This window comes from Rhinolophus hipposideros (assembly GCF_964194185.1).
Source record: "Rhinolophus hipposideros genome assembly, chromosome: 19".
In the NCBI taxonomy this organism is placed as follows: domain Eukaryota; kingdom Metazoa; phylum Chordata; class Mammalia; order Chiroptera; family Rhinolophidae; genus Rhinolophus; species Rhinolophus hipposideros.
This window is the reverse complement of record NC_138065.1, coordinates 24706891-24733197: the sequence shown is the minus strand read 5'-3', so window position 1 is coordinate 24733197 and position 26307 is coordinate 24706891. Positions and strand designations below refer to the sequence as shown.

Sequence of the window (26307 nt, the reverse complement as noted above, 5' to 3'; positions counted from 1 at the left end):
AAGGCAAAGGGTTTTTATGAAAAAAAGGGAGGGAAATACATGTAAAGAAGGAATGAGTTTCCATTGGAGTTAACAAGCTGAGTTATTCTTTAGCTATAACTGGCTATTAGGAATTCTAAAGAATGTCCAAAATCATCAGCTCTTGTGATCAGGAGGTCTGCTTTCCTGTTAGTTTTACAAACTGTTTGTAAGACAATGTTGGTTTGGCTCAGTGCCAAGATATTTTCCCTGTTCAAGCATTCCAGGGGTTCAAGGAGTAAGACATGCAAGGCAGTTCCTCTGAAATGGCTGTCCTAGTTCCATTTTAAAATAGCTCCACTTATGCCAACTTTTCACAGCATCAGTTCTGATGATCAAAGCCACAGCTAGGCCATGCAAGCCCCTTTGAACTAACCAGGGACTGAGGATGGAGATGTGGTCAGGGAAAGTGATTTTATATCCAGGGTTTATCAGAATATGGTGAAACCATAGTGAGGCTTACCTGAGAGCCACTCTTGTTAAAACGTGGTTCCCGAGGCCCCATCCACACCTACTAAATAAGAACTCCAAGTGGGTGTGGCTCAGGAGTCAAGAAGTACTGAAGATGACTCTGAAACATCTAAATTTTGAGAAGCACTGTTTTAGATTATGCAAGGTCCACTTCGGAAAGTGCTATCTTTGGGGAAGCTTTGTCATTCCTGGTAGATTACTCTGTCCACCCCATCATCCATCTTGTTAGATTCATCACTGCAGAACAAACTGTTCCTTTATTCCATACTTAATAGACTCTGCTCTGGAAAATACTGTTATTAATGTTTGACTAATTCTTTTTTTCCCCTCAAACTCCCATTTTTTTACTCCTTTTTGTCTTTTTCTTGTGTGGTATTTTCCATTCAAAATTCCTGAATTATTGAGCCCCAGTAATGTCATTTGCAATTTGCCTATCCTTCCCTCTCTATTCCTTTACCTTTGACAAAATGCTAACCAATGATTTTACTGATTTTTCCACAATCGTGGAGTGCCTACTAGGTTCATGGAGACTAGGAACTTGTAGAGACTAGGAACTTGTAGAGCATACAAACGTGGGTGACTGTTCTCTGTCTTTTCAAGAGCTTACTTGACTGACTGATGGATTCTGAAGTAATTGTGGCAACCTGGCCCCAAGGAAGAATGGTTGTAAGGAACCCACCTTCTCAAATGTCTTTATTTAGCCTTTAGATCTTTGCTTGAGGTAAGTGTGTCTGAACCACCAATTCAGGTGACTTTTGCACAGCAAAGGGATGATCTGCCTCAGCGGTGTATGGAGGTCTCCACCTCCAACCTGACTGAAAACTGCTTTACACTTTGTGTTGAAGGCTTCTGCCATGGAAAGCCTCCTTACCTACATGTAATAATTTGATTGCTGTAGGATCACAGCTTTTTAACTTTATTTGGTACAGTTTTACAAGTTGGCTTTGAGCTTTCAGATGGCAAAAACCAGAAATGAAACATGATAATACCCATTAATCATTGCCCAAAAGGAGATGACCCAACAGCTTTTCAAGGGAAATAAAGCCATTTGCGTTTGAAAAAAATTTGTGTTTGAAAAAAATTTCTAGCTTGGGTCTTCATTTAAAGGCCAGTCAGAGATGTAGTGGTATTGTTACAAACAAAGGCAATATGTTGGAGAGTTGGGAACTGGAGATTACCTGTCTCTCTTTTCTACACCTTTCATCATCTCTTGACCTTCCTTAATTGGAGACGCGATTTTGTTATGTTCAGCTGGAGGTGTTTTTTGAAATTTATTATTTTTCTCCATTTCTGAGATTAAGCTTTTCTTTAGAAGATAAAAGGCTAAAACTATTACGGTGATTTTTGAAAAGTAGATTTGCATTTGACAAAATGTCATTTCAGTCAAATTAGAGTAGTCTATTGCTAGCTTATTCACTGGGAAAGACGCACATCTGTTAAATCTAATTCTTATTAAATTGGACCAGTTAGACTCTCCTAGAGTCAATGTTTGGCACTGAATGATTCTTAAAAATTTATGACAATGATGATGCACAGGCAAAAGAATAAAGATGATTGTTATACTGTATTTAACCATTTCTTTTGCCTCCAGTTAGAAGTAATCTCTGTCACTATGAAAAAGTAACAGTTATTAAAAGAATTATCAGTGATGAGCACTGACTTGGAAAGAGATCTGTTACCACTGTGAGTTCTGTGCAGGATTCTTATACACTGCTTTTCAAAGTACATGTGGTGAGGGACCAATTTATTTTTATTTCCAATCCAACACAGACTGATTCTTTTATAAAATATCAACAAGCAAGAAAGAAAAGTGATTTTGCACTTGGGTTCCCTGTGCCACAGGTCGGCCAGACCACACTGCATAGTGCCGCTATAATTCCTGCTGTATTTGCCATTAGTTCATTATTTAGAATCTTATTAGAGATATTTGTTATTGATCTGTATTGAGGACAAATTTTTCTCTCCCTTGATATTTTCCTATCAATTGATCTATGATCAGAATAACACATAAGATTTCTAAAAATATTTAATTAACAATAGCAACAATATGTTGTTGTTCCTAAAGTAAACCTTTATAACTGAATTTTGGGTGAGGAGCAAAATATTATAAATAATACACACGTGGAAAAGAATGTTTCTGTTCACTGAGTAGAGAAACATTATATGGGGAGAGAGGCTAGAAGGTTACATGGACGGGGAGAATCTGTGGATGGATGGATGGATGGGTGTGATGATGGATAGGCTGTAAGATGACACTGTGGACTTTTATAGGAAGTGTGGTTGTTAATTTGCTTGCTGGATAGCATCTGCCTATCTTCCTCATTGGACAGCCTTGTTTGCAGGTTGTGCTGCTACGAAGTGCAGTGAGGGGAGGACATATCCCAATGCAGTCATTTTACCTAACTTGGAAACCGCCAGAATCATGAAGGTGCCTCAAACCACCTCCATGGGGGACTGCCCAGCTGCTTGCTGTGAGGTGTCCAGCTGTGATGTAGCTTGGTGGTTTAAGGACCACTGCTACCTGGTGAGCTGCCCTCACAGAGAGTGCTGTGAGCCCAGGAAAACAGGCTCTATTAGGTCTTCTCTCAGCTTTGTGCTCAGGCCTGCCCAGAGGCCTGCACAGCAGCTGGACTATGGGGAAATTATGCTGAACAGGGGCTCCCTACCTGGAACCCAGGGAGACTCACCTGAGGATATCAGAAAGCACTTTCCCTTTCTGGGCAAAGATTGGGGCCTGGAGGAGCCATTTGAGTACTCAGCTGACTATCAGGAGCTGGTGCAGGACCTCTTCCAGACACTCAGCAAGCAGGAGGCCAAGGGAGACACTGAGTACACTGACTGGGGCTCGCTGCTGCGTGGCCAGGAACATTTCAACTCCTCTGCTGGAGACAGCCTGCCGGTTTCAGCGGAGAAGCAGCAGGAGGACCCAGAGCTCCGTAAGCTTAATGAGTCAGTATGGACTCCAGCCACAAAACACTCTCCTCCTGAGAGGAGTTTGTTGCTTCCTTTGGTGACTGCTTCATCTTCAGTAGAGGTATTGGAGAAAGAGACTTTTCAGCTCCAGGAACAATCCCACAGCAGCTTTAGAAAAGTGATGGGTGTGGTGGGTCTGTCCATGAGGGGGTGGGAGGGACTGAACTTACTTTTTGGAGCCAGGTACTCATTAGGCTGTAGGATCACAAGTAGGTTCCTCTGAAGAGTACATGTCTCAGGTGTTGGCAGGAAAGATGACCCTCAGAGCCTTCCAGGAAACAAAGCATCTTGTATTTCTGCTGTGCTCTCATGAGCAGAGTGTTTAAAAGAACAAATAATTCTGCCTTTACAAGTCAGCCATCTAATGCTGACTTAGCTCTTCTTCCTAGAGATGTCTTTAACACCATTAATCTTTAGGGAAATGTAAATCAAAGCCACAGTGAGATGCCTCTTCGCTAGGGTGACTAGAATAAAAACAAAAAACAGAAACAGAATAAGTATTAGTAGAGAAATTGGAACTCTCAGACACTGCTGATGGGAAAGTAATAGGTGCAGGTGTTTGTTCCTCAAAGTGTTAAACATAGCTACTATACTATCCAGCAATTCTACTTTTAAGTATCTACCTATGAAGAATAAAAACATATGTACATACAGACTTGTACACAGATGCTCATAGCAGCATTATTCATAAAATACTGTAATTGAATAGGACAAATCCAAGGAATTTGAAACAAATCAAGATTGAATTTATAGAGAATAAGAGATTCTGCAGTTTTGTTTTTCAGTGGACAAGACTCGACAAGATTCAGCTAAAACAAGTTGTTTCAAAGTAAATTAGAGTAGAGAAAAGAAAGAAGAGTTATTTGAGACTCTTACTGATTGTGTCAGGCTTTAAGTCAAAGGGCAGAAATGGGCGTGGTATTGGGGATGGGGGATGCTGGTGGTCAGTTTCTTCCATAGAGGACCCATTTTTGTCTGGGTGAGATATGTCATCCTGATAACTAGCAAGGAGTTCTACGTGGAGGTTGTGGAGAGATAACTGAATAGTGAAGGTTTCCAGCGCAACACAGGCAGTGAGTGAATGAGAAGGAGCGGCGAAAGGTTAAGAAAGAAACAGAAATTAAGAAAGTTATGAAATGGGCTAAGGGTCTCGCAGCCTCAAAAGACTGAGAGCCCTGAATCTGGTGCCTTGTGCCTTTATTGATGCACACACAAGAAAGCAACATTGCTTTCTCCAAAGTCTGAATTTCACACATACTAAGAAACTGATTCGAACTAATTACCCTTGTCTGCAAGCAGCAGAACCCTCAGTTTCAGGATGTACCTCCCCAAGGGACAAAACCTTTATGCTGAAACTTACTGAAATGGATAGATGGAGAACTGATGTTACTACATCATTGAATCTCTTCCCCTGCAGGTTGTGGGAAGGAATGCAGCCACAAAGGCAGAAGCTCTCCTTGGGGGGGCGGGGCGGGGGAAGGTGAGAGTCTATGCCCACCTCTATCAACCCTGTGGGTTCTCCTGTTGGTCCCCACTAGGCTGTGCCTGGCCTGAGTTGCCCCCCCCCCCACCTCCCTTACCCCTCATTGGCTAACCAGCCATCCCCTGGGGCCAAACAGGGAGACATAGGTATAAGCACAAAGGTGAAGCAAAGTCCCTGAAAGGATTAGTCTCAGAGACTCTCCTTTCTTTAGGGTTAGATACGAGGGGACAGACTGGTAGGCTGCTCCATGGCAACAACCTATGACTCCAGCCTAGAGAGGCAGCACTATGGGAAAATGAATGTTCCCGGGAGGAGGCAGGAATTGGGTTTTCTTTCAGTCATTGTCTGGCGACTTGGAAACCTTGATCAGAGGTGCCTTAATTTTTTTGACCACTCTCTACAGACTTCCTTCTTTATTTCCACTTGGTAATATCTTTTTAAGACTCCATAAAATTAAAAATATCCAGTGTATCCTGTGGAATTTGCAAATCTCCCCTCATAATATGCAGTGAGCACATATTCTGCAGCTCTGATTTACAGTGGTTCTAGATTTCATACTGTTCTCAGAGAGCACAGATGCAATGAACAGCCTCATATATTAGCACTCACTTCACAAACCCAGATGCCTTAAACTTCAAGGAAATCGAGCATCTTAAAATTATGATTGACCCAGTACCTGATTTTTAAAATATTGCTCAATTAATTTCTGTTAGTCTGATCAATATATTTTCAATTTAAAGCTTCATCTTCTTTTTGCCTTTGTTCCTGAAATTTGTTGCTGAAAGTTTTACCAGTTCCCTAGTAACTGTCTGAAACTCAGTGGGTATTGAAATTGAGTTAATATGTGGTGATGTCAGTTATCAGGTCTCCAGACACAAATGTCTGCCGTCTCCTTACCCATTTTTCTCAGCTGCAGAAGAGTAGCTGTGTTTTCACTAAACACCACTGACATCTCTTTAGTTTGCATTTGAGTTACAACTTTTATTTCTGTAGATTTCACACCAGGTTCCTCTTTGGGCAAGCTGTAACTCTTCTTAGCCTGGGTTTTACTTACTTGGCCCCACAGAGTCACTGGCACATGAGGTTCAGAAGAGCATTTTATTATTATGAGACTTTTCCCCTGGCACCTATTTAATTTAAAAACTTTAAGTTGGCTAACTATAACTTCAAGTTATAGTTTATACACAATTGGTTGTATGAATAGACATCATATATTCTGGAAGCCTGTTTACTATTGAATTGTTTGAAAACTGTTTACTGTTAAATTGTCTTTAATTATTGCCCTACGTATTAGTTTAGTGGCTACTATAATTACTGTTTCTGTCTTTATCTTGTTGAATGTTTTTTTACATGTGTGTATGTGTTTGCCTATAGTGATTGTCCAATCAGCAGTTGCATTACATTTTTAATAGATAGCAGAAAGAATATTTGAAAAAGATGGTCTAGAGTTCCAGAGTTTTTCAATATTAGACATGGTATTTCAAATGCTACTGAATCTAATTTATGAAAAAGCTCTATGACATTGTGTTGGTTTGAAGAGTTCAATCTTTTTTTATTTTCTGTAACATCTTATCCTTGCAATTGATCTCCTAGGTTCCAATACCTTCCCACAGTCCTTCTCTAGCCAGCATGGAGAAAAGCCCAGTTCTCACAGTCACCCCATGGAGCACAGAGCATAACATCCCAACCCTTCCCACTAGCATTGTTCCCATTGAGTCCATTCCATATGAGCAACCTGTATCTGCTACCACTGCTCCCAGGACAGATAACTTAAAAACAAAAACAAAAACAAAAAAAACGGAAAAGGAAAAGGAAAAACTTGGAAGAAATATATTGCTATAGTCATGACAATTTTTAAAGTTGACTCATTCCCTCCAGTCACATTTTGAGCATCTATCATGTGAGGAAAATGGTGCTACACACTGGGAACAAAAGATGAATAGACCTTATCTTTTCCCTCAGTGACTCTATAGTCCAGGAGATGAGACTGACAGGTAAACAGATGGTTTGCTACAACATGGTAAGTGCTGTGAAAGACTGCTGTGTGAACAGAGAAAAGGGCTACTCTGCTGGACCCACTTGGAAGGGCCAGAGAAGCCTCTCCAGAGGCGATATTGCTAGGATAGAGTGAGCCAGCTAAAGTGGAGTCAATATGTTGTCAGATGGAGGAAGCAGTATGTGTGATAGATTATGATTTTACTGAGCACCTACTGCATGCCAGGCATCATGATCGGCATTCCCATCCATTATCTCATTTATTGTCTGTGCAAGAGAACAGAAGTACTAGAGCCATGGGACATTTTGGGAGAACTGTAAGGAGTTCAGTGTGGTTGTAACTGATCATGTGAATGGAGTGGCAAGCTGTGAACCTGGCATGGTAAGAGGGCACGATTTTGAAGGATCCTGTATATTATGCTGAGGAATTTGTGCTTCATTAGATGAGAATATCTAACTGGTTTTAAGGAGGAAAGTGGGATGACCAGATTAGTACAAGAAAATAGTGTGGAGTTGGCTGGAGGCAAGAAGATGCATTAAAAGACTAGTCAGTGGTTGCAGGAAAGAAGGAACCAGATTCAAGAGATATTAAAATATCATTAGGATTTGATGGGTTGAATGTCAGGATAAAGGAAAATGGACTCTAAGGTATATTAATATATGGAACTGAAAATTAAATGGTCTGTTGGGCTAAAGATAAAGGACCAGGAATCATCAGTGTCGAGATAATTGTTGAAGACTTGGGGCCATGAGACCACCCAGGGAGACTGCTGGGTGAGCTGGGGAGAAGTCTGGGGGCTGGACCTTTGGCAACATTGTTATATTAGGAGCTGGGATAGCAGGAGGAGCCTCCAGAGCCGATTGAGTGGTCACCCCATAAGTAAGAGACAGAGGAGGGCATGGACTAAGAGAATGATAGAGAGGAGAGAATTCCAAGTTGGAAGAATACTCCAAGAATGAAAGGTCCGTGTGTTGCAGAGGTCATGGTAAGGACTGAAAAACTCCTATTTGATCTCCTAACAAAGAAGTTTTTAGAGACTTTTGAGATTTCCTGAGTCTTTCGGTGAGTGATGGCCTTTGAGGGTTGCTCTCTGTTTGGGTTACTTCTATTCTGGACTTCAGTAAAGGGAAGAATAATGGTGGGGAGAAGCTGTGTAGCATATTGAAAAGGAAACTGGTCTGGGAATTAAGGTCATTGGGTTCTAATAGTACGTGTTGCATAGTGTTGTTAGAGGATTAAATACGTTGATAATTTTAAAGCCCTTGAAATGGTGCCTACTGGCACAGTTTAATCTGGTATATAAGTGGTTGCTGAAATAAATACATTTAAATTAGTGAAATATTGGTGGATCTGTTGCTAATTATCCAAATGGCCTCGAGCAACTTATTTTGCCGTTCTAGGGTTCAATTTCCTCATTTGTAAAATGATAGATTTGGACCAATGTCCCTGCTGGGTCCACAGTTGCTCACTTTCAGGCAGTCAGTGAAAGTGACAGGAAAGTGGCTGGAAGGGCAGCAGGGCCTCTGCAGCTGGTCTAGGCCTTGCTCCAGGCACTGAGTGCTGACTGAGAGGACAGAAGCAGGTATCAACGAGCCACATGCCCCTCTAACCTTTCTAAGTAGCCAAGATGTCTAGAGAGCACTCAGCTTTTTATTTTTTAAAAATCTTTGTTTTTTCTCTATGTGGTATCTTGCCATATCTCAATTGTGTTTACACGTGAAACTAATGTCCAGTTGAATCAAGTTTGTTGAATATATCAATGTAATCCAGTCCTGGTTCTAGAGAAAGTAAAGGAGCATTGTTCTGAATGCTGATTTAGTGAATAAGCACTTTTTTTTTTCAGATGGTTTATAAAATTGATTAAAATTGAAAGTCGTTTGATCTTCTAGCCCATGAGCATCCATCTAACTGCTTTTCAACAGGTCAGCTGTATGACTGCCGCTATATGCCCTTAAATGCCGTTGAAATCTTTGAACATAACATCTTCCTTTGTTTAAGAACTCTTTGCTCCAGGCCTTGTAGCCAACCCAACTCTTCATAACTCTTTGCACCTTTATATTAAAGACCTCCAAAATCTGTATCCCAAAGCATGCTGTCCATGGGTAAAATGTGTATTCAGTAGCAAAAAATAAAGCCAGTCCAGGTATGTCAAAGACTCAAGTCCACCACTTCAACTTCAAGCTAATTCTTTTTAGTGCCTGTCTGCCCATGGCTAGGGTGTGATGCTTGCGCTTTAGGATCTGGGAAGAAATAGCACTTTTGATGAGCGCAAATGATCCTACTGCTTGAGTTAAAATAGCCTATTTATATTGAGGATGACTGGATTTTCTCTTGGAAAGTTTCCAAGAGGAAGGTCATCAGCAATCATCCATGAAGTTGCAGTCAGAGGAATGGAGTGTTGTGTGACTAATGATACAGAAACAGTTATTATTACATGCATTTTTTTAATGACTAAAAATAGCACATACCAGGGAGTCAAGAAAACCTAGTAGCAAGAGAGAAAATAGACCCAATTCATAGTCCCCCACATCTTTCACACAACTCTTGCCACCCAACTCTTCGCTCAGTCAGTCTGATTCATTATTTTCTTCACCATGCCAACTCACATAGACAATTTCAAATTTACAAAGTCTATTCTGCAGCATAATGTAGGACGCAGTTACTAGGAAAAGGAAAAAAGTGTCTTAGATAAAATCACATGAAGAATTATTACAAAAATATGTTATTTCATGGATACTAAAAAGAAATCTGTCGTAGCACAGTAATATAATGTCATTATAGTATATAATGGAATGTATTATTTCTAATTAACTTACTTACTAATTTAAGTGAAAGAACTCATGGTGTCTGCTGGAGAAAACCTAATAATAACTTTACCAGAAAATGAAGTTGAGCTGAAGGCTTTTGTTGTGCCAGCGCCACCTGCAGGTGAGAGTATGACTTTCCTCTGTGACCAATAGGGGCGGGTTAACTGGTGTCCTTCACAAGTCTTTACCGGTTTACATTGATTCATTCTTACAACATTGTGTGATGTCACAAGTGAAAATTCTGGAGTGGATGACAAGGCTTTGATGATCATAAGATGTCGCGTCCAGCACAGCAAGAGCTGTGGGAAACAAGAAGGGCGGTGCAGGGTTAAGAAAGACAGTAGCCAAGAATAGAGTGTAAGCGGGGCCAAGGGACTCAAGCCTCAAGGACTGAGCCCCAAATTGGCCAACACATAGCTTTTATTAGTTAACAAATAAGGAAGTAAAGCTTGTTATCTCCAAGGTCTGTGAGTTACGTGCCTGCTGCCCGAAAGTCCCCATTGTGCTCCAGCACATACTGTGCCTTCACACACACACACAACCCCAGGGGATGGAGTCATTATTCTGAAACCATTCATTGAAGGGGAGGACCTATATCATTCCATAGGGTCTCAGTTTGCTGAGGCATCCCCTCAAGGAAGTTTTACACATATCTTTCCATCAGGCCTCAGTTTGCTGAGGCACTCCCTTGTGATATCCTGGGAAAGGCACAGGAAAAACGGTTTGGCAGCTGTAAGGCAACAATAAACATTACAGTTTATTGAAATAGTTTTAAAAGGAGTGAGAAGATAGGAAATGCAGTACAGTACATATCCTTTAGTGGTCAGGATGAAAAGTCATACATTTCTGATGATGCAAAGCAGAGTAATGTATTACAGCGGGAGAGGTTTCCACATACCAGAGTTTGACCTGTAATAACCCAAGAGCCTGGGAAGATATTTGTTAGGAGAGGGAGGTAGGGTGGGTACAAAGGTTTGTTTGCAGATACTGAGGGGTTGATGACACGGCTCTGAGATTCTTAGACTACCTCACACCAGCTGTTCAAATAGTGTTGTTCAAAATGCTCTTCTTCTACTTCAATACTCGGCTATTTAGCAAACATTTGACCTATCCCTGTGACTTGTCAAATGCATTCTTCCTTAAGGTACATTCCTTCTTAAGGTGTTTTAATGTTTCTTATTCAGCTAGTTATTTATTCAATTTTTTGCTGTCACATGTGGATCAAAATTTAAGCAGATGAAAATACTTAGTATTTGCATTTTAATCCTTTCAGTTGAGATACCTCATATTTTAACTACTAGTATCTCAAGGTAGAAGACACCTTCATCTTAATATAGAAAAGTTTAATCCACTTTTATGTCCTTAAATAAACCCCTATAAAAGATGAAATAAATTGAAATCTCCTTGCCTTTTTTTTTTAGTTTTCTTTTTTAATTTAATGGGGTGACAATTGTTAATGAAATTACATATTTCAAGTGTACAATTCTGTATTACATCATCTATAAATCCCATTGTGTGTTCATCACCCAGAGTCAGTTCTCCATCCATCACCATATATTTGATCCCCCTTACCCTCATCTCCCATCCCCCAACCCCTTTACCCTCTGGTAACCACTAAACTATTGTCTGTGTCTATGAGTTTTTCTTTCTCATTTGTTTGTCTTGTTCTTCTGTTGTTTTTGGTTTATATACCACATATCAGTGAAATCATAGGGCTCTCTGCTTTTTCTGTCTGACTTATTTTGCTTAGCATTGTACTCTCAAGATCCATCCATGTTGTCACAAATGTTCCTATATCATCTTTCCTTACCGCCGAATAGTATTCCATTGTGAATATGTACCACAACTTCTTTATCCATTCATCTATCGAAGGACATTTTGGTTGTTTCCATGTCTTGGCCACCATAAACAAAACTGCAATGAACATTGGAGCACACATGTCTTTATGTATAAATGATTTCATATTTTTTGGGTAGATACCCAGGAGAGCGATTGCTGGGTCATATGGTAATTCTATTCGTAATTTCTTGAGGAACCTCCACACTGCCTTCCATAGCGGCTGCACCAGTCTGCATTCCCACCAACAGTGTATGAGGGTTCCTTTTTCTCCACAGCCTCTCCAACACTTGTTTCTATTTGTCTTGTTGATGAAAGCCAATCTGACTGGGGTGAGGTGATATCTCATTGTCTTTTTTATTTGCATTTCTCTGATGATTAGTGATGTTGAGCATTACTTCATATGTCTATTTGCCATTTGTAAGTCCTCTTTGGAGAAATGTCTCTTCAGGTCCTCTGCCCATCTTTCAATTGGGTTGTTTTTTTTGTTGTTGAGTTTCATGAGTTTTTTGTATATATTGGATATTAGACCCTTATTGGAGGAACTGTTTGCAAAAATCTTCTCCCATTCAGTCGGTTGCCTCTTTATTTTGTTGATGGTTTCTTTTGCTGTGCAGAAACTTTTAAGTTTCATATACTCCCATTTGTTTATTTTAGCTTTTACTTCCATTGCCTTTGGAGTCAAATTCATAAAGTGCTCTTTGAACCCAAGGTCCAAAAGTTTAGTACCTATGTTTTCTTCAATGCAGTTTATTGTGTCAGGTCTTATGCTTAAGTCTTTGATCCATTTTGAATTAATTTTGGTACATGGTGACAGATAGCAGTCCAGTTTCATTCTTTTGCACGTAGCTATCCATTTCTGACAGCACCATTTATTGAAGAGGCTGTCTTTCCTCCATTGTATGTTTTTAGCTTCTTTGTCAAAAATTCTCTGTCCATATTTATGTGGTTTTATTTCTGGGTTCTCAATTCTATTCCATTGGTCTATGTGTCTGTTTTTCGGCCAATACCAAGCTGTTTTGATTATTGTAGCCCTGTAGTACAAGGAAAAATCAGGGAGTGTGATACCTCCAGTATTGTTCTTTTTTTTTAATATTGCTTTGGCTATTCGGGGTCTTTTGTGGTTCCAAACAAATCTGATGATTTTTTGTTCTATTTCTTTAAAAAATGCCATTGGGATTTTGATGGGGATTGCATTAAATCTGTATATTGCTTTGGGTAATATGGCCATTTAAACTATGTTGATTCTTCCAATCCATGAGCACAGAATGTCTTTCCATTTCTTTGTGTCTTCTTCAATTTCTTTGAAAAATGTCTTATAGTTTTCAGAATATAAATCCTTCACATCCTTGGTTAAGTGTATTCCTAGGTATTTTAGTCTTTTTGCTGCAATTGCAAAAGGAATTGTTTTTTCTATTTCTTTTTCTGAGATTTCATTGTTGGTATATAGGAAAGCAATGAACTTTTGTACGTTGATTTTGTAGCCAGCAACTTTACTGTACTCATTGATTGTTTCTAATACCTTTTTGTTGGAGTCTTTAGGGTTTTCTATGTATAGCATCATGTCATCTGCAAAGAGTGATATTTTAACTTCTTCATTCCCAATTTGGATGCCTTTTATTTTTTTCTCTTGTCTGATGGCTCTGGCAAGGACTTCCAACACTATGTTGAAAAGCAGACGTGATAGGGGACAACCTTGTCGTGTTCCTGAACGTAGAGCAAAGGGCTTCAGCTTTTCACCATTAATTATGAGATTAGCTGAGGGCTTGTCGTATATGGCCTTTATTATGTTGAGGTATTTTCCTTCTATACCAATTTTAGTAAGTGTTTTAATCATAAATGGATGTTTTATCTTATCAAATGCTTTTTCTGCATCAATTGATATAATCATATGATTTTTGTCCTTTATTTTGTTTATGTGATGTATCACATTGATGGATTTGCAAATGTTGAACCATCCTTGTGCCCCGGGGATGAACCCACTTGGTCGTGATGAATCATCTTTTTAATGCATTGTTGTATTCAATTTGCTAGAACTTTGTTTAGGATTTTAGCATGTGTATTCATCAGAGATATTGGTCTGTAGTTTTCTTTTTTTGTGTTGTCCTTACCAGGTTTTGGTATCAGGGTAATGTTGGCCTCATAAAATGAGTTAGGGAGTACTGACTCTTCTTCAATTTTTTGGAAGAGTTTGAGCAGGATTGGTATTAGATCCTCTTTGAAGGTTTGGTAGAATTCACTAGTGAAGCCATCTGGTCCAGGACTTGATTTTGGGAAGGTTTTTGATGACTGATTCAATTTTGTTACTGGTGATTGGCCTGTTTAGATTTTCCAGTTCTTCATGATTCAGCCTTGGAAGGCTATATGTTTCTAAGAACTTGTGCATTTCTTCTAAGTTATTGAATTTGGTGGCATATAGTCCTTCATAGTATGTTTCGGTATATTTCGGTATATTTCAATATATTTTGGTGCTCCCTGATTGGGGGCATAAATATTGATGACTGTTATGTCTTCTTGTTGTATAGACCCCTTTACCATTATGAAATGTCCATCTTTGTCTCTTGTTATCATTTTCACCCTGAAGTCCGTTTCATCTGATATCATTATGGCTACACCTGATTTTCTCTGGGTACCATTTGCTTGGAGTGTCAATTTCCACCCTTTCGCTTTGAGTCTATGCTTGTCCTTGTAGCTGAGATGTGTTTCTTGTAGACAGCATATGGTTGGGTTTAGTTTTTTCATCCAATCTGCTACTCTGTGTCTCTTTATTGGTGAGCTTAGTCCATTTACATTTAGGGTAATTATTGATATGTGAGGATTTCCTGTCATTCTATCTTTAGTTTTCTGGTTAAGGCTGTGTCTCCATTGTTTCTTTGCCTTTTTGTTGTTGTCTATTATTTCTGTATGGTGGTATTCTATGATGTTTCCCTCTGTTTCTTCTTTTATTACAGTATATATTTCAGTTCTGGATGGTTTTTGAGTGGTTACCCTTAAGTTTATGTAAAAGAAAGTTTGATATTTAGAGTATTCCAGTTTCTTCAGCATGCTTACTTTCTCTATTCCCACATTCCAGTTCAGGCCTTTACTCTCCCCCTTTTTATGTTTTGGTTTCCACAAGTTGTCCCTGTTGATGGTGGTCTAATAGCCTCCTTTAGTATTTCTTGTAGTGCAGGTCATGTATTAGAAAATTCCTTCAGCTTCTGTATGTCTGGAAAGGTCTTTATTCCTCCTTCATATCTAAAGGAGATCTTTGCTGGATATATTATTCTTGGCTCATAATTTCTCTCTTTCAATAGTTTGAATATTTGGTTCCATTCCCTCCTAGTTTGTAGAGTTTCTGCTGAAAAATCTGATGACAATCTAATGGGCTTTCCTTTGTAAGTTACCGTCTTCTTTTCCCTGGGTACCTTGAGGATTCTTTCTTTGTCGTTGATTTTAGACAGCTTCAATACAATGTGCCTTGGTGAAGGTCTGTTGGGATTGAGGTAATTAGTTGTTGTATTTGCTTCTTGGATTCGAGGATCCAGTTCTTTCCACAAGTTTGGGAAGGTCTCATCGACGATTTGTTTGAATATATTCTCTGTTCCTTTCTCTCTTTCTTCTCCTTCTGGTATGCCCATTATTCTTATATTGCTCTTTCTGATGGAGTCAGAAAGTTCTTGTAGAGTTCTTTCATTTCTTTTAAGTCTCAAGTCTCTTTCTTCTTCCATCTGTGTAAATTCCAGGTTTCTATCTTCGATGTCACTGATTCTTTCCTCCATCTGGTCAACTCTACTACCTAAGCTGGATATTTTATTGTTAATTTCTTCTATTGAGTTCTTAATCTCCAGAAATTCTATTTGGTTCTTTTTCAAAATTTCAATCTCTTTTGTAAAATGCTCATGGTGTTCTTTGATTGTGTTTCTGAGTTCATTAAACTGCCTTTCTGTGTTTTCTTGCATCTCGTTCAGTTTTTTCAGAATTGCAATCTTGAATTCTCTGTCATTTAAATCACATATTTCCATATCTCTAAGTTCCTTTTCTGGAGACTTTTCACTTTCTTTCTGAGCTATCTTGTTGCCTTTGTTATTCATGGCAATCACTGATTTACTATTTCTCTTCCTAGACATCTACAGGAGTGACTTCTGCAACAGTTTGATAGGTATGCGAAGAGCTTTTGAAGTTCCAAAGCTCTTTCTGCACCAGATTCAGAGCCCGTATGTTTCAGCAGATCTGTTTACTCCTGCAGGGATCCGCCCAGATAGGTGGGGCCAGGGGCGGGGTGAGTTGTGAGAGGTGGCCCTGAGCAATGGTGGTGACCACCACCACAGCCAGTCCTGCTTCCACAGCTCCCTCCCCTTTGCCGGAACTAGTTGAGCTGCGAATCTGTGTCTGCGGTCCACAGTTTTCAGAGCAGCAAATATTCTGTCCTTTGATATAACACTGCTACTTTATCGCTTCTAGCACCGGTCAGGTGGGGGCGGGGCGAGCTCTGGGAGGGTAGGGAGAGGGCGGCTAGTCTCCGTGCCTAAGGCTTCCGTTCTCCGTTCAGCAGTGAGGGCTTAAACCACCGTTTTCAGCCTTCTTCCCTCAGTCTTTTCTCCGAGGTGTCTGCCGTGAGCGTTGGGTTCAGCCGTGTTATATGCTGTCCCCTCAGCCCTGTGGGCCGTAAGCGGAGCCCTAGTAGTCCAAGTTCTTCTCTCTCCCGCAGCTGCGGTAGTTCCGGGAGCAGCGAGCTCGGAGCACTGAGCTAGGTCTGCGTCAAGCGCCCTCGCGGCTCCGTCTCCGCACTTCTCCTCTCCCTCCTCCCCCGCTCGCGCGATTCACCCACCTGGAGGTGAATTCAGCAGTGGGCCTCTTCGTCTTGCCTGTCTGCTGTGCAGGGAGTCCTTTGTGGGGTTATTGTTGTCCGATTCGTTGTAAATTCCAGGGGAGTGCTACAGAGGCTCACCTCACGCCGCCATTTTTCCCCCTCCTCCTATCTTTTGATTTCTTCCTTGATCTCATTGTTGACCCAATCATTGTTTAATAGCATGTTATTTAGCCTCATGTGTTTGTGTATTTTTTCAGTTTTCTTTTTATAATTGATTTCTAGTTCATGCCATTTTGATCAGGAAAGATGCATGATACAATTTCAGTCTTCTTTAATTTATTGAGCCTTTTCTGTCTCCTAACGTGGTCTATTTTGGAAAATGTTCCATGTGCACTTGAAAAGAATGTCTATTCTGCTGCTTTGTGGTGAAATGCTCTAAAAATACCAATTAAATCCATCTGGCCTAATGTGTCATTTAAGGCTGCTGTTTCCATGTCGATTTTCTTTCTGGAAGATCTGTCCATTGGTGTCAATGTGGTGTTAAAGTCTCCTACTATGATTGTGTTACTGTCAATCTCTCCCTTCATGTCAGTCAATATTTGTTGTATATATTTAGGTGCGTCTATGTTGGGCGCATAGATTTTTTTTTAAAGATTTTTAAAAATTAAAATACAGCTAACATACAATGTTATATTAGTTTCAGGTGTACATCATAGTTATTCAACAGTACCTACGTAGCACTATGCATTATTTATTTTATTCCCTATGCTAAAGAAGTGATTACCATGATAAATTCAGTAACCATCTGACACTGTACCATGCTATCACAATATCATTGATATTCCCCTCTTTTAAATTTTCAGTTACTGTTGACATTCAATATTATTTTATATTAGTTTCAAGTGGTTAGACAATTATGTAATTTAGGAAGTGATCCCCCTGACTAGTACCACCAAGCACTATACATAGTTATTACTGTATTATTGATTATATTCCCTATATTTGCATCTCCATGACTTTTGTAACTACCAACTTGTATTTCTTTTTTTTAAATTTTTTATTGGGGAATATTTGGGAATAGTGTGTTTTTCTAGGGCCTGTCAGCTCCAAGTGAAGTTGTTGTCCTTCAGTCTAGTTGTGGAGGGCACAGCTCAGTTCCAAGTCCAGTTGCCGTTATCACTCTTTAGTTGCAGGGGGCACAACCCACAATTCCATGCAGTAATTCAACCAGCAACCTTGCTGTTAAGAGCTTGCGCTCTAACCAATGAGCTATCCAGCTGCCCCCAATTTGTATTTCTTAATCCCCTCACCTTTTCACCCTGCTCCCAACTCCCTCCCATGTCACCCCAAGAGATCTAGTACCTATCTGACACTGTACATAGTTATTACAGTATTGTTGACTATATTCCTTATGCTATACCCTACATCCCCATGACTACTGTGTAACAACCAATTTGTACTTCTTAATCCCTTCCCCTTTTCAGCCATCCCTTACCCCCCTCCCCTCTTAAAGAAGTCCCTCTAAGATTCCTTGTAATGCTGGTTTGGTGGTGATGAATTCTTTTAGCTTTTTCTTGTCTGGGAAGCTCTTTATCTGTCCTTCAATTCTAAATAATAGCTTTGCTGGATAGAATAATCTTGGTTGTATGTCATTGCTTTTCTTCACTTTGAATATTTCCTGTCACACCCTCTGACCTGCAAAGTTTCTGTTGAGAAATCAGCCAACAGTCTTATGGGGGCTCCCTTGTAGGTAACTAATTGCTTTTCTCTGCTGCTTATAAGATTCTCTTTTTGTCTTTAACCTTTGGCATTTTAATTATGATGTGTCTTGGTATTGGCCTCTTTGGGTTCATCTTGTTTGGGACTCTGCGCTTCCTGGGCTTGTACAAATTAAGACAATTAAGTTCACAAACTCATCCTAGAAAAAGTGCTATATACCTCATTGCTGAATATCACTACAGTCACCTTCAAAGTACTCCCTATGGGAAGCTATGAACCATCGCTAGCACCAAGTTCACCCTTCAAAGCAATTTTGGAAGTCTTTTTCTGGAATAGCCATCAGAGCTGTCATATTACCCTTGATGTCCTGAATGTCATTTTTTTCAACATTTTCTTTATCTTTGGATAAAGAAAGAAGTCACTGGAGGCCAGATAAGGTGAGTAGGAAGGGTGTTCCAATACAGTTATTTGTTTACTGGCTAAAAACTCCCTCATAGACAATGACATGTGAACTGGTGCATTGTCGTGATGCAAGAGCCATGAATTTGTGGTGAAAAGTTCAGGTCGTCTAACTTTTTCATGCAGCTTTTTCAGCACTTCCAAATAGTAACCTTGATTAACTGTTTGTCCAGTTGGTACAAATTCATAATGAATAATCCCTCTGATATCAAAAAAGTTAGCAACATCGTTGCAATAAGTTTGCAAACTTAATTGTCCGACCTTGTATATCTATTTCCTTCATCAGGTTAGGGAAGTTTTCTGTCATTATTTCTTCAAATAGGTTTTCAATTCTTTGTTCTCTCTCTTCTCCTTCTGGTACCCATGTAATGTGAATTTTGGTATGCTTGATGTCCCAGAAGGCCCTTAAACTCTGCTCTATGTTTTGGATTCTTTTTTGTTTTTGCTGTCCTGGTTGCATGTTTTCTGCTACCTTATCTTCTACATCGCTGGTTTGATCCTCTGCTTCATCTTATCTACCGTTGATTCCCTGTAATGTATTTTTCGTTTCCATTATTGTATTATTTATTTCTGACTAGTTCTTTTTCATGTTTTCTATCTCCATTTTTATGTTTCCTGTCTCTTTGTTAAAGTAGTCTCTGAGATTAATTGAGCATCCTTATAACCAGTGTTTGGATCACTTGTCTCATTTTTGTTTATTCTTTTTCTGGAGCTTTCTTCTGCTCTTTTATTTCAGACATGCTTCTTTGTCTCTCCATTTTGGCTGCCTCCCTGTGCTTGTTTCTATGAATTAGATAGGGCTGCTATGACTTCTGGTCTTAGTACAGTGGTCTTATGTAGTAGATACATAAAGTCTGTTTTGTCTGACATAAATATTACTCCGTCAGCTTTTTTCTTGTTTCCATTTGCTTGAAATATCTTTTTCCATCCCTTAACTTTCAGTCTATGTATGTGTTTTGATTTGAGGTGGGTCTCTTGTAGACAGCATATGATGGGTCATGTTTTCTTATCCATTTAGCTACCCTATGTCTTTTGATTGGAGCATTTAATCCATTTACATTTAAAGTTATTATTGACAGATACATAGTGCTGTGGGGCTCTACATAGTCTTTCTGGTCCTCTGAGCCATGCACTCCAGGTGTATCTCTTGTGTGGGTTGTGTGTGCCTTCCTCTTGTAGTTGAGCTTTGGTTGATAATTGCATGTCAATGGGAGGGACTGACCCTTGGGCTCACTGGTTGTGAGGCCTGGCCTTTACTACAGAGGAAGAGTTGTTGTGTAGGGGCTGACCCTACAGAGCAGGATCTGCCTCAGCAGGACTCTGGCGCCTCCCCAATCTGCCCCTTGGGTGTGTTGTTCTTGGAAGTTGCTCAGTGATGCTCCAGCTCATTTTGAAACTGGCAACTGGGGGTGCCAGCCCCGGGACCACCTTGGAAAGGATCGGCTGTAGGTCAAGTTCAGCCACAGCCTATGCCCTACCTTGGGTCAGCCAGCAGGAGCCACAAAGAAATCTGCAGATGGCTGCCGCCCGTGCTATGCTTGGAAGTGCCTTGAGAGGCCAAGGCATGAACCAAGGTTGGCTGCCGCTAGTGCCACACTTAGGACTGTTCAGCCAGAGGTACAGGACATGCTCAAGCCAGATGCTGCTTGTCTGAGTTCTATGAACCTTTGAGACACCCTAGTAAAGTCTGCAACATGAGCTAAGGCAGGCGGTTTGTATGAAAAAGCCATTGGAAGTTGCTTAGGTGTGCCCAAAAGTTGGCATGGTGAATGAATGGCAGAGACTCAGAGATGGCAGCTGCCTGCATCCATATGCTGGGAAGGGGCAGGGCTCAACAAAGAAACAATGGCCTCCTCCAAGTCCTGCATCCAGGATAAAGCCGCCTCTATAGCCCCCATCCCAAGCCAGACAACTCAGTTCCCCTCCATATGGGTCATATTTTCTTATCCATTTAGCTACCCTGTGTCTTTTGATTGGAGCATTTAATCCATTTACATTTAAAGTTATTATTGATAGATAGGTACATAGTTATTGCCATTTTATTATTATTATTTTTAATTTTCTTTGTTTTCCCCCTTTTTCTTCTCAAGGAAGTCACTTTAACATTCCTTGTAATACTGGCTTGGCGATAATGAATTCCTTTAGCTTTTTTTTGCCTGGGAAGCCCTTTATCTCTCCTTCAGTTTTAAACGACAGCCTTGCTGGGGAGAGCGGTCTTGGGTGTAGTTCCTGGCTTCTCATCACTTGGAATATTTCCTGCCACTCCCTTCTGGCCTGCAAACTTTCTGTGGAGACATCAGCTGACAGTCTATGGAAGCTCCCTTATAAGTCACTAGATGTTTTTCTTGCTTTTAGAATTTTCTCTTTGTCTTTAACCTTTGCCAATTTAATTGTAATGTGTCTTGGTGTGGGTCTGTTTCAGTTCTTCTTGTTTGGTATGCTCTACACTTCCTAGCCTTGTATGTCTATTTTCTTCACTAGGTTAGGGAAGTTTTCAGTCATTATTTCTTCAAATAGGTTCTCAATCCCTTGCTCCCTCTCTTCTCTTTCGGATACTCCTGTGTTGTGAATGTTACACTTGATGTTGTCCCAGAGGTTTCTTAAACTATCTTAATTTTTTTATATTCTTTTTTATTTCAGTGTTCCAATTAGGTGTTTTCTGCTACGTTGTCTTCTAAATCAGTAATTCGACCTTCTGCTTCTTCTAATCTGCTATTGATTCCTTATGGTGTAATCTTCGTTTCAATTATTGTATTCTTTGTTTCTGACTGGTTCTTTTCTATGTCCTTCTTTATGCTTCCTATCTCTTTGTTGAAGTTTTTACTAAGTTCCTTAAGCATTCTTATAACCAGTGTTTTAAACTCTGTTTCTGGTAGACTGGTTGCCTCTGTTTCATTTAGTTTTATTTCTGAAGAGTTCTCCTGTTCTTTTATTTGAGGCATGTTTCTTTGTATCCTCATTCTGGCTGCCTCTCTGTCTTTGTATCTGTGTATTACGTAGAGATCCTATGTCTATCAGTCTTTGTCAGGTGTCCTTATGTAGTAGGTATTCTGTGTGGTCCAGTGGCACAGTCTGCCTGATTACCTGTGTGTGTGTTTCTGGAGTGTCCCTGTGTATGTTGTGTATATTCTCCTGTTGTACTTGAGCCTTGATTGCTTTTGGTGCATCAGTGGGTGGGATTAACTCCCATGCTGACTGGCTATGAGGATTGGCTATACCCACAGCATATGAGCTGCTGCGTGGGGACTGATCCCTCAGAAAGGCATTTGCTCCAACAGGCTGTTGTGCCTGTTGAGACCCCACTTTGGGTGTGCCGCTCGTAGGGCTAATTGGTTGGTGCTCTGGGGTGGCAGAGGCCAGCCTTTGGGTGTGTTGTTTCTGGTGCCTCTTGGGAGGTGATCCCATGCAGGTCAATTTCAGCCTTGCTATGACTGGCCGGGCCAGCTGGTAGGAGCTACAAAGCTATGTGCAGTTGGTTGCTGCCTGTGTTGGATCTGGAAGCATGTGGAGGTGGCTTTGCTGTGAACTGAGGTTGGCTGCCACCAATATCAGGCCTGGGGCAGCTTAGCAAAAAGCCTAGGGCCCCCTAGGCCTGTTGTCACCTGCTGGCTGTCTGTAAGTCTCAGCCACTGAAAGAGCCTCCTTAGGTATGTGGGCGTGGTTGGTTGACAGTGTCTCCAGCGATGCCACTTGAGTTGGGTGGGGCAGGGTCCCAGGTAGTCACGGTGTGACTGGTTGTTTTTACAAAGTTAATGCAGATTCAGTTCTTGCACCAGCGCTGAGCCTGTGGGCCACTCTGCAAAATGCCCTGAGAACATTCCAGCCAGCTGTTGCTCACCTCAGGGCCACAGAGCCTTGAGAGCCACCCAAGAAATGCTACCATGTGAGCTGGGGCTGACCAGCTGCCACCCAAAATTTTCCTGGCTACCGCAGGGTGTCTCTTGCTTTAGAAGCCTCCTGCTGCTTGAGGGCTCAGGGCTGGTCATCCAAGAGCTGAGAGTGCTCTGGGTGATGCTATATTAGCTGGGTGGAGTGGGGTCCCAGGGAGTCACCAAGGTGGTGTATGTGTGGATTTTACCAAACCAAGTAGGTCTCAGATTTGACCCTGTGGGTAAGAGCTCAACACAGGAAAGATGGTGCCCTCCTATGGGTTACATGTGAGGTAGGCTCCACACAGGGATAATAGTGACCATCCCTCTAGCCCTCATTCTGAAGCCAAACAGCTCAGTCTTTCCCCATATGTCTTTGGTGCCTCTTGAGTTGTTGCCCTTCTACCAGAGCCCAGGGTGAGTGCTTGCAAGTGAGTGAGTCTATGTGTGGGCCCCTTAAGAGGACATTTGGGTTTTTAGCCATTTTCTGTCTGATAGTGTGGACAGATGGAATCCTCACTGATTTTCACTGCCAGATGTTGTAGGGACTCCTGTTCCTGGCATAGGACCACTGGGCTGGGGAGCCTGGTATGGGGTTGGGATCCCTCACTCTTCAGGAAGGACCTCTGCCACCGAGGTGTCCCTCCTGGTGCTCAACCACTACCTGTGGGTTTGGGGTCAGTCTGTTTTGCATCTCTGCCCCTCCTACTAGTCTCCATGTGGCCTTTTCTTTTTTTAAATAAAACAATTTTATTAGGGAATATTGTGGAACAGTGCGTTTCTCCAGGACCCATCAGCTCCAAGCCGTTGTCCTTCATCTAGCTCCTTGCTGCTCAGCTCCAAGTCCAGTCACTGTTTTCAATCCTTAGTTGCAGGGGGCACAGCCCACCATCCCATGTGGAAATTGAACCAGCAACCTTGTTGTTGAAAGCTTGTGCTCTAACCAGCTGAGCCACCCTGCTGCCCCTCCGGAAGCTCAACTGCAGCTTATTGTCTTCAATCTAGTTGTAGAGGGTGCAGCTCACTGGCCCATGTAGGAATTGAACCGGCAACGCTGTTGTTCAGAGCTCGCACTCTAAGCAACTGAGCCAACTGACCGCTCCATTGTGGCCTCTTCTTAAATCTTTAGTTATAGGTGTTCTCTTCAGCTAGTCCTCCAACGATTCTTGAGGGTGTTCTATAATTTAGTTGTAATTTTAATGTGATCATGGGAGGTGGCAGATGTAGAGTGTAAATGTTTTTACTCCCTTTGGGTAAATAGCAAGGAGCATAATTGCTGGATCGTATGGTGAGAGTCTGTTTAGTTTTGTAAGAAACCACCAAACTCTCTTCCATAGTGACTATGCCATGTTGCATTCCCACAAGCCATGAATGAGAGTTACTGTTGCTCCACATCCTCACCAGCATTTGGTGTTGTCATTGTGCCAGATTTTGGCCATTCTAATAGGTGTGTGGCAGTAGTTATTGATTCAATTTACATTTTTCTGGTGACATATGATGTGGAACATCTTTCTATTTGCTTACTTGCAATCTGTGTATTTGATGAGGTGTCCGTGCATTTGTTTTTAGTATACCAGTTTGGCAGCCACACTCAATACAAACAAAATATAGGTTTCCAGAGAAAACTAACAATGTAATAATGCAGGAGTTAAAAAATAGTTTTATTTTCTTATAGTAAGAATAATGCATGTTTGCCATAAAAATAAAAAACAATATATCTATAAGCAGAAAGAAGGAAATTAAGTATTTCCCATAATTCTACTGCCTGTAAATAAACACCATTTGGTATTTATGTTTTTGGTTTTTTCTATACATACGTAAACTTAAAACATTTTTTTTTCTTATTTGGATTAAAATGTATAGGATGTTTTACAAGCTACCACCTATATTTTCTTCTAAAAGTTGTATTTCTTTCAAAGTTTTGTCTTTGATGGTTAAATTTTTATTCATCTTGAAGTGATTGTATTTCTACTGTAGTTAGATCTAATTTTATTTTTCCCTATTAGCTAATCAACCAATTGTCTGAGTACTATTTATTGCTGAGTCTATTTATTCCCAGTCTGCAAGGCCACATCTCTCCTGTTTCAAGTTTTCATGTATATGTTTTTGGATTCTCCATTTGTCATGAATATCATGTCATTAAATATTCTGCAGCATTGTGTATGATGCTATGCCAATGCATTGTAGTTTATTAATTCAGCCCCATTATTCAATGTTTGGGTGAACATCCTTATTGTTAAATTTTGGAGTACAAATAAAATTTCTGGGTCAGAAGCATGTGTATGTTTTTAAGGCGTTTGATACATGTTGCCAAATTACTGTCTCCTTTTTATCTGAGGATTTTGTTAAGGTGCACTTGTGGGAGCTTTGAGATATAAAAGCCTACTGGGACTTCAGAAAAATTGTTATTAAAAACTGCTCTGTAGCACTTCACTTGTGTATTGGAGTAAAATTTATATGTAGTGAAATGGACATTCTGTGATGTTTTGACTCATTTTTATTTAATGACTCTTCACCATCGGGTTGAAGCTAGTTATTGCTGCTGTCTTCATTTTACCCGGAAGAAATTCCATTAAAGGCCAGAATGTGTCCTCGCCTGATTGGGGAGGAAGGACCTTAGGTGTTTGGTTTGCTGTTAGGGCCAGACGTGGAGTTTGAACCTGGGTTGTGTGGAGCCTGTGTGACAGTGTGAGAGGAAGCTGAGTATACAGGCACCCTGTACAGGTACTTTACCTGCAAATGGGCCTGTTTTTCCCATAGATTCATCTCACATTCCTGTTGATATCTGGTTAGCATGCATTGCTGCTTTGAACTAATGTCTTTACATAAGGATGAAGTGACCTTATTTCACTAATCCAATGGCCACATCAGAATCAGTTTATTATAAGAGGGTGAGAACAGTTTTCTTTATCTTCTGTTTTTATATTTCGAGTATCTTTTGAAAGTGCTAAATCCTAAGATTGCTTTGAAGAAGTGTCCTGAAAACATAATTATAATAAGTCCTCTGAGAAAAAATTGAAAAATCCAAAAGCTTTGTACTTGAAAATTCATGAGTGATTTACTCTCTCTGTGTGCTCAGGCCTGAAGACAGGACTTAAACTGATACAATCTTAGTCCCAGTTATTAGAGAAGCTTCTGTGTTGGCTGAGGATGGTTTCTTCATTCAGCATCTTAAAGACTAACCAGAAACCCACATAAGATAAAACTATCATGTGAATTTATAATATGACTAGGTAAAAATAAAACAGAGCAATAGCAACAAATACAAAAAACCCTCAGGTCTCTTTTCTTTTCTCAGCTTAATTCTCAAATTTCTCTTTATACCTGTTCTGAGTTGTTCAGAGAACTTACCATGGGTGAACTAAGCTGACCTTTTGCCTTAAGATGTGGCATATTCTTTTTTTTTTTTTTTGATTTTTTTTTTTTAATTTCAAAACTAAGTATTTATAAAGTGTTTACAAATCAAGACAGTGTGTTACAGGCAAAAAGATAGACACACAGATCAGTGGAACACAATACACAGTTCAGAAAAGATGGAATTGCAAAATATTCACCACTGCAGAGTTTTCCACACAGAAGGATTATCCAACAACCCAAATTACCTCTTTTAGTTAGAGATTCAAGTTAGCACAATCCCAGTGGCTTAGTCTGAGATAAATTGTAATCATAACAAATATGTTTAAAAGTAACTTCTATGTTAGTCTTTCCTTGACTAGCCAGCACTTCTCTAATTTCAGGTTTTCCTGCTATCTCTCTCTTTTCTACCTGGAATTTTAGGAAAAACCCTTTGCCCTTTAGGTGAGCCAGTCCTGACACTGTCAATTCACAGCATCACCTATGTCACCTCGAAGATGTGGCATATTCTTGCAGCGTAATGGCTTCCT

The 26307-nt window shown here is 40.4% G+C and overlaps 2 protein-coding genes across 2 annotated transcripts in view; both read left to right on the top strand.

Annotated features, from left to right (window-relative positions):
- The window catches only part of KIAA0319, a 64307-nt gene that overhangs the window by 1390 nt on the left and 36610 nt on the right, over positions 1 to 26307 (top strand).
- Positions 1280 to 26298, top strand: LOC308487222 (dyslexia-associated protein KIAA0319-like; the record flags this gene model as incomplete). Its single annotated transcript, XM_081025241.1, is given in 4 exon segments — positions 1280 to 1366; positions 2793 to 2817; positions 2820 to 3587; positions 26222 to 26298. Coding segments are annotated over 4 exon segments (957 nt in total).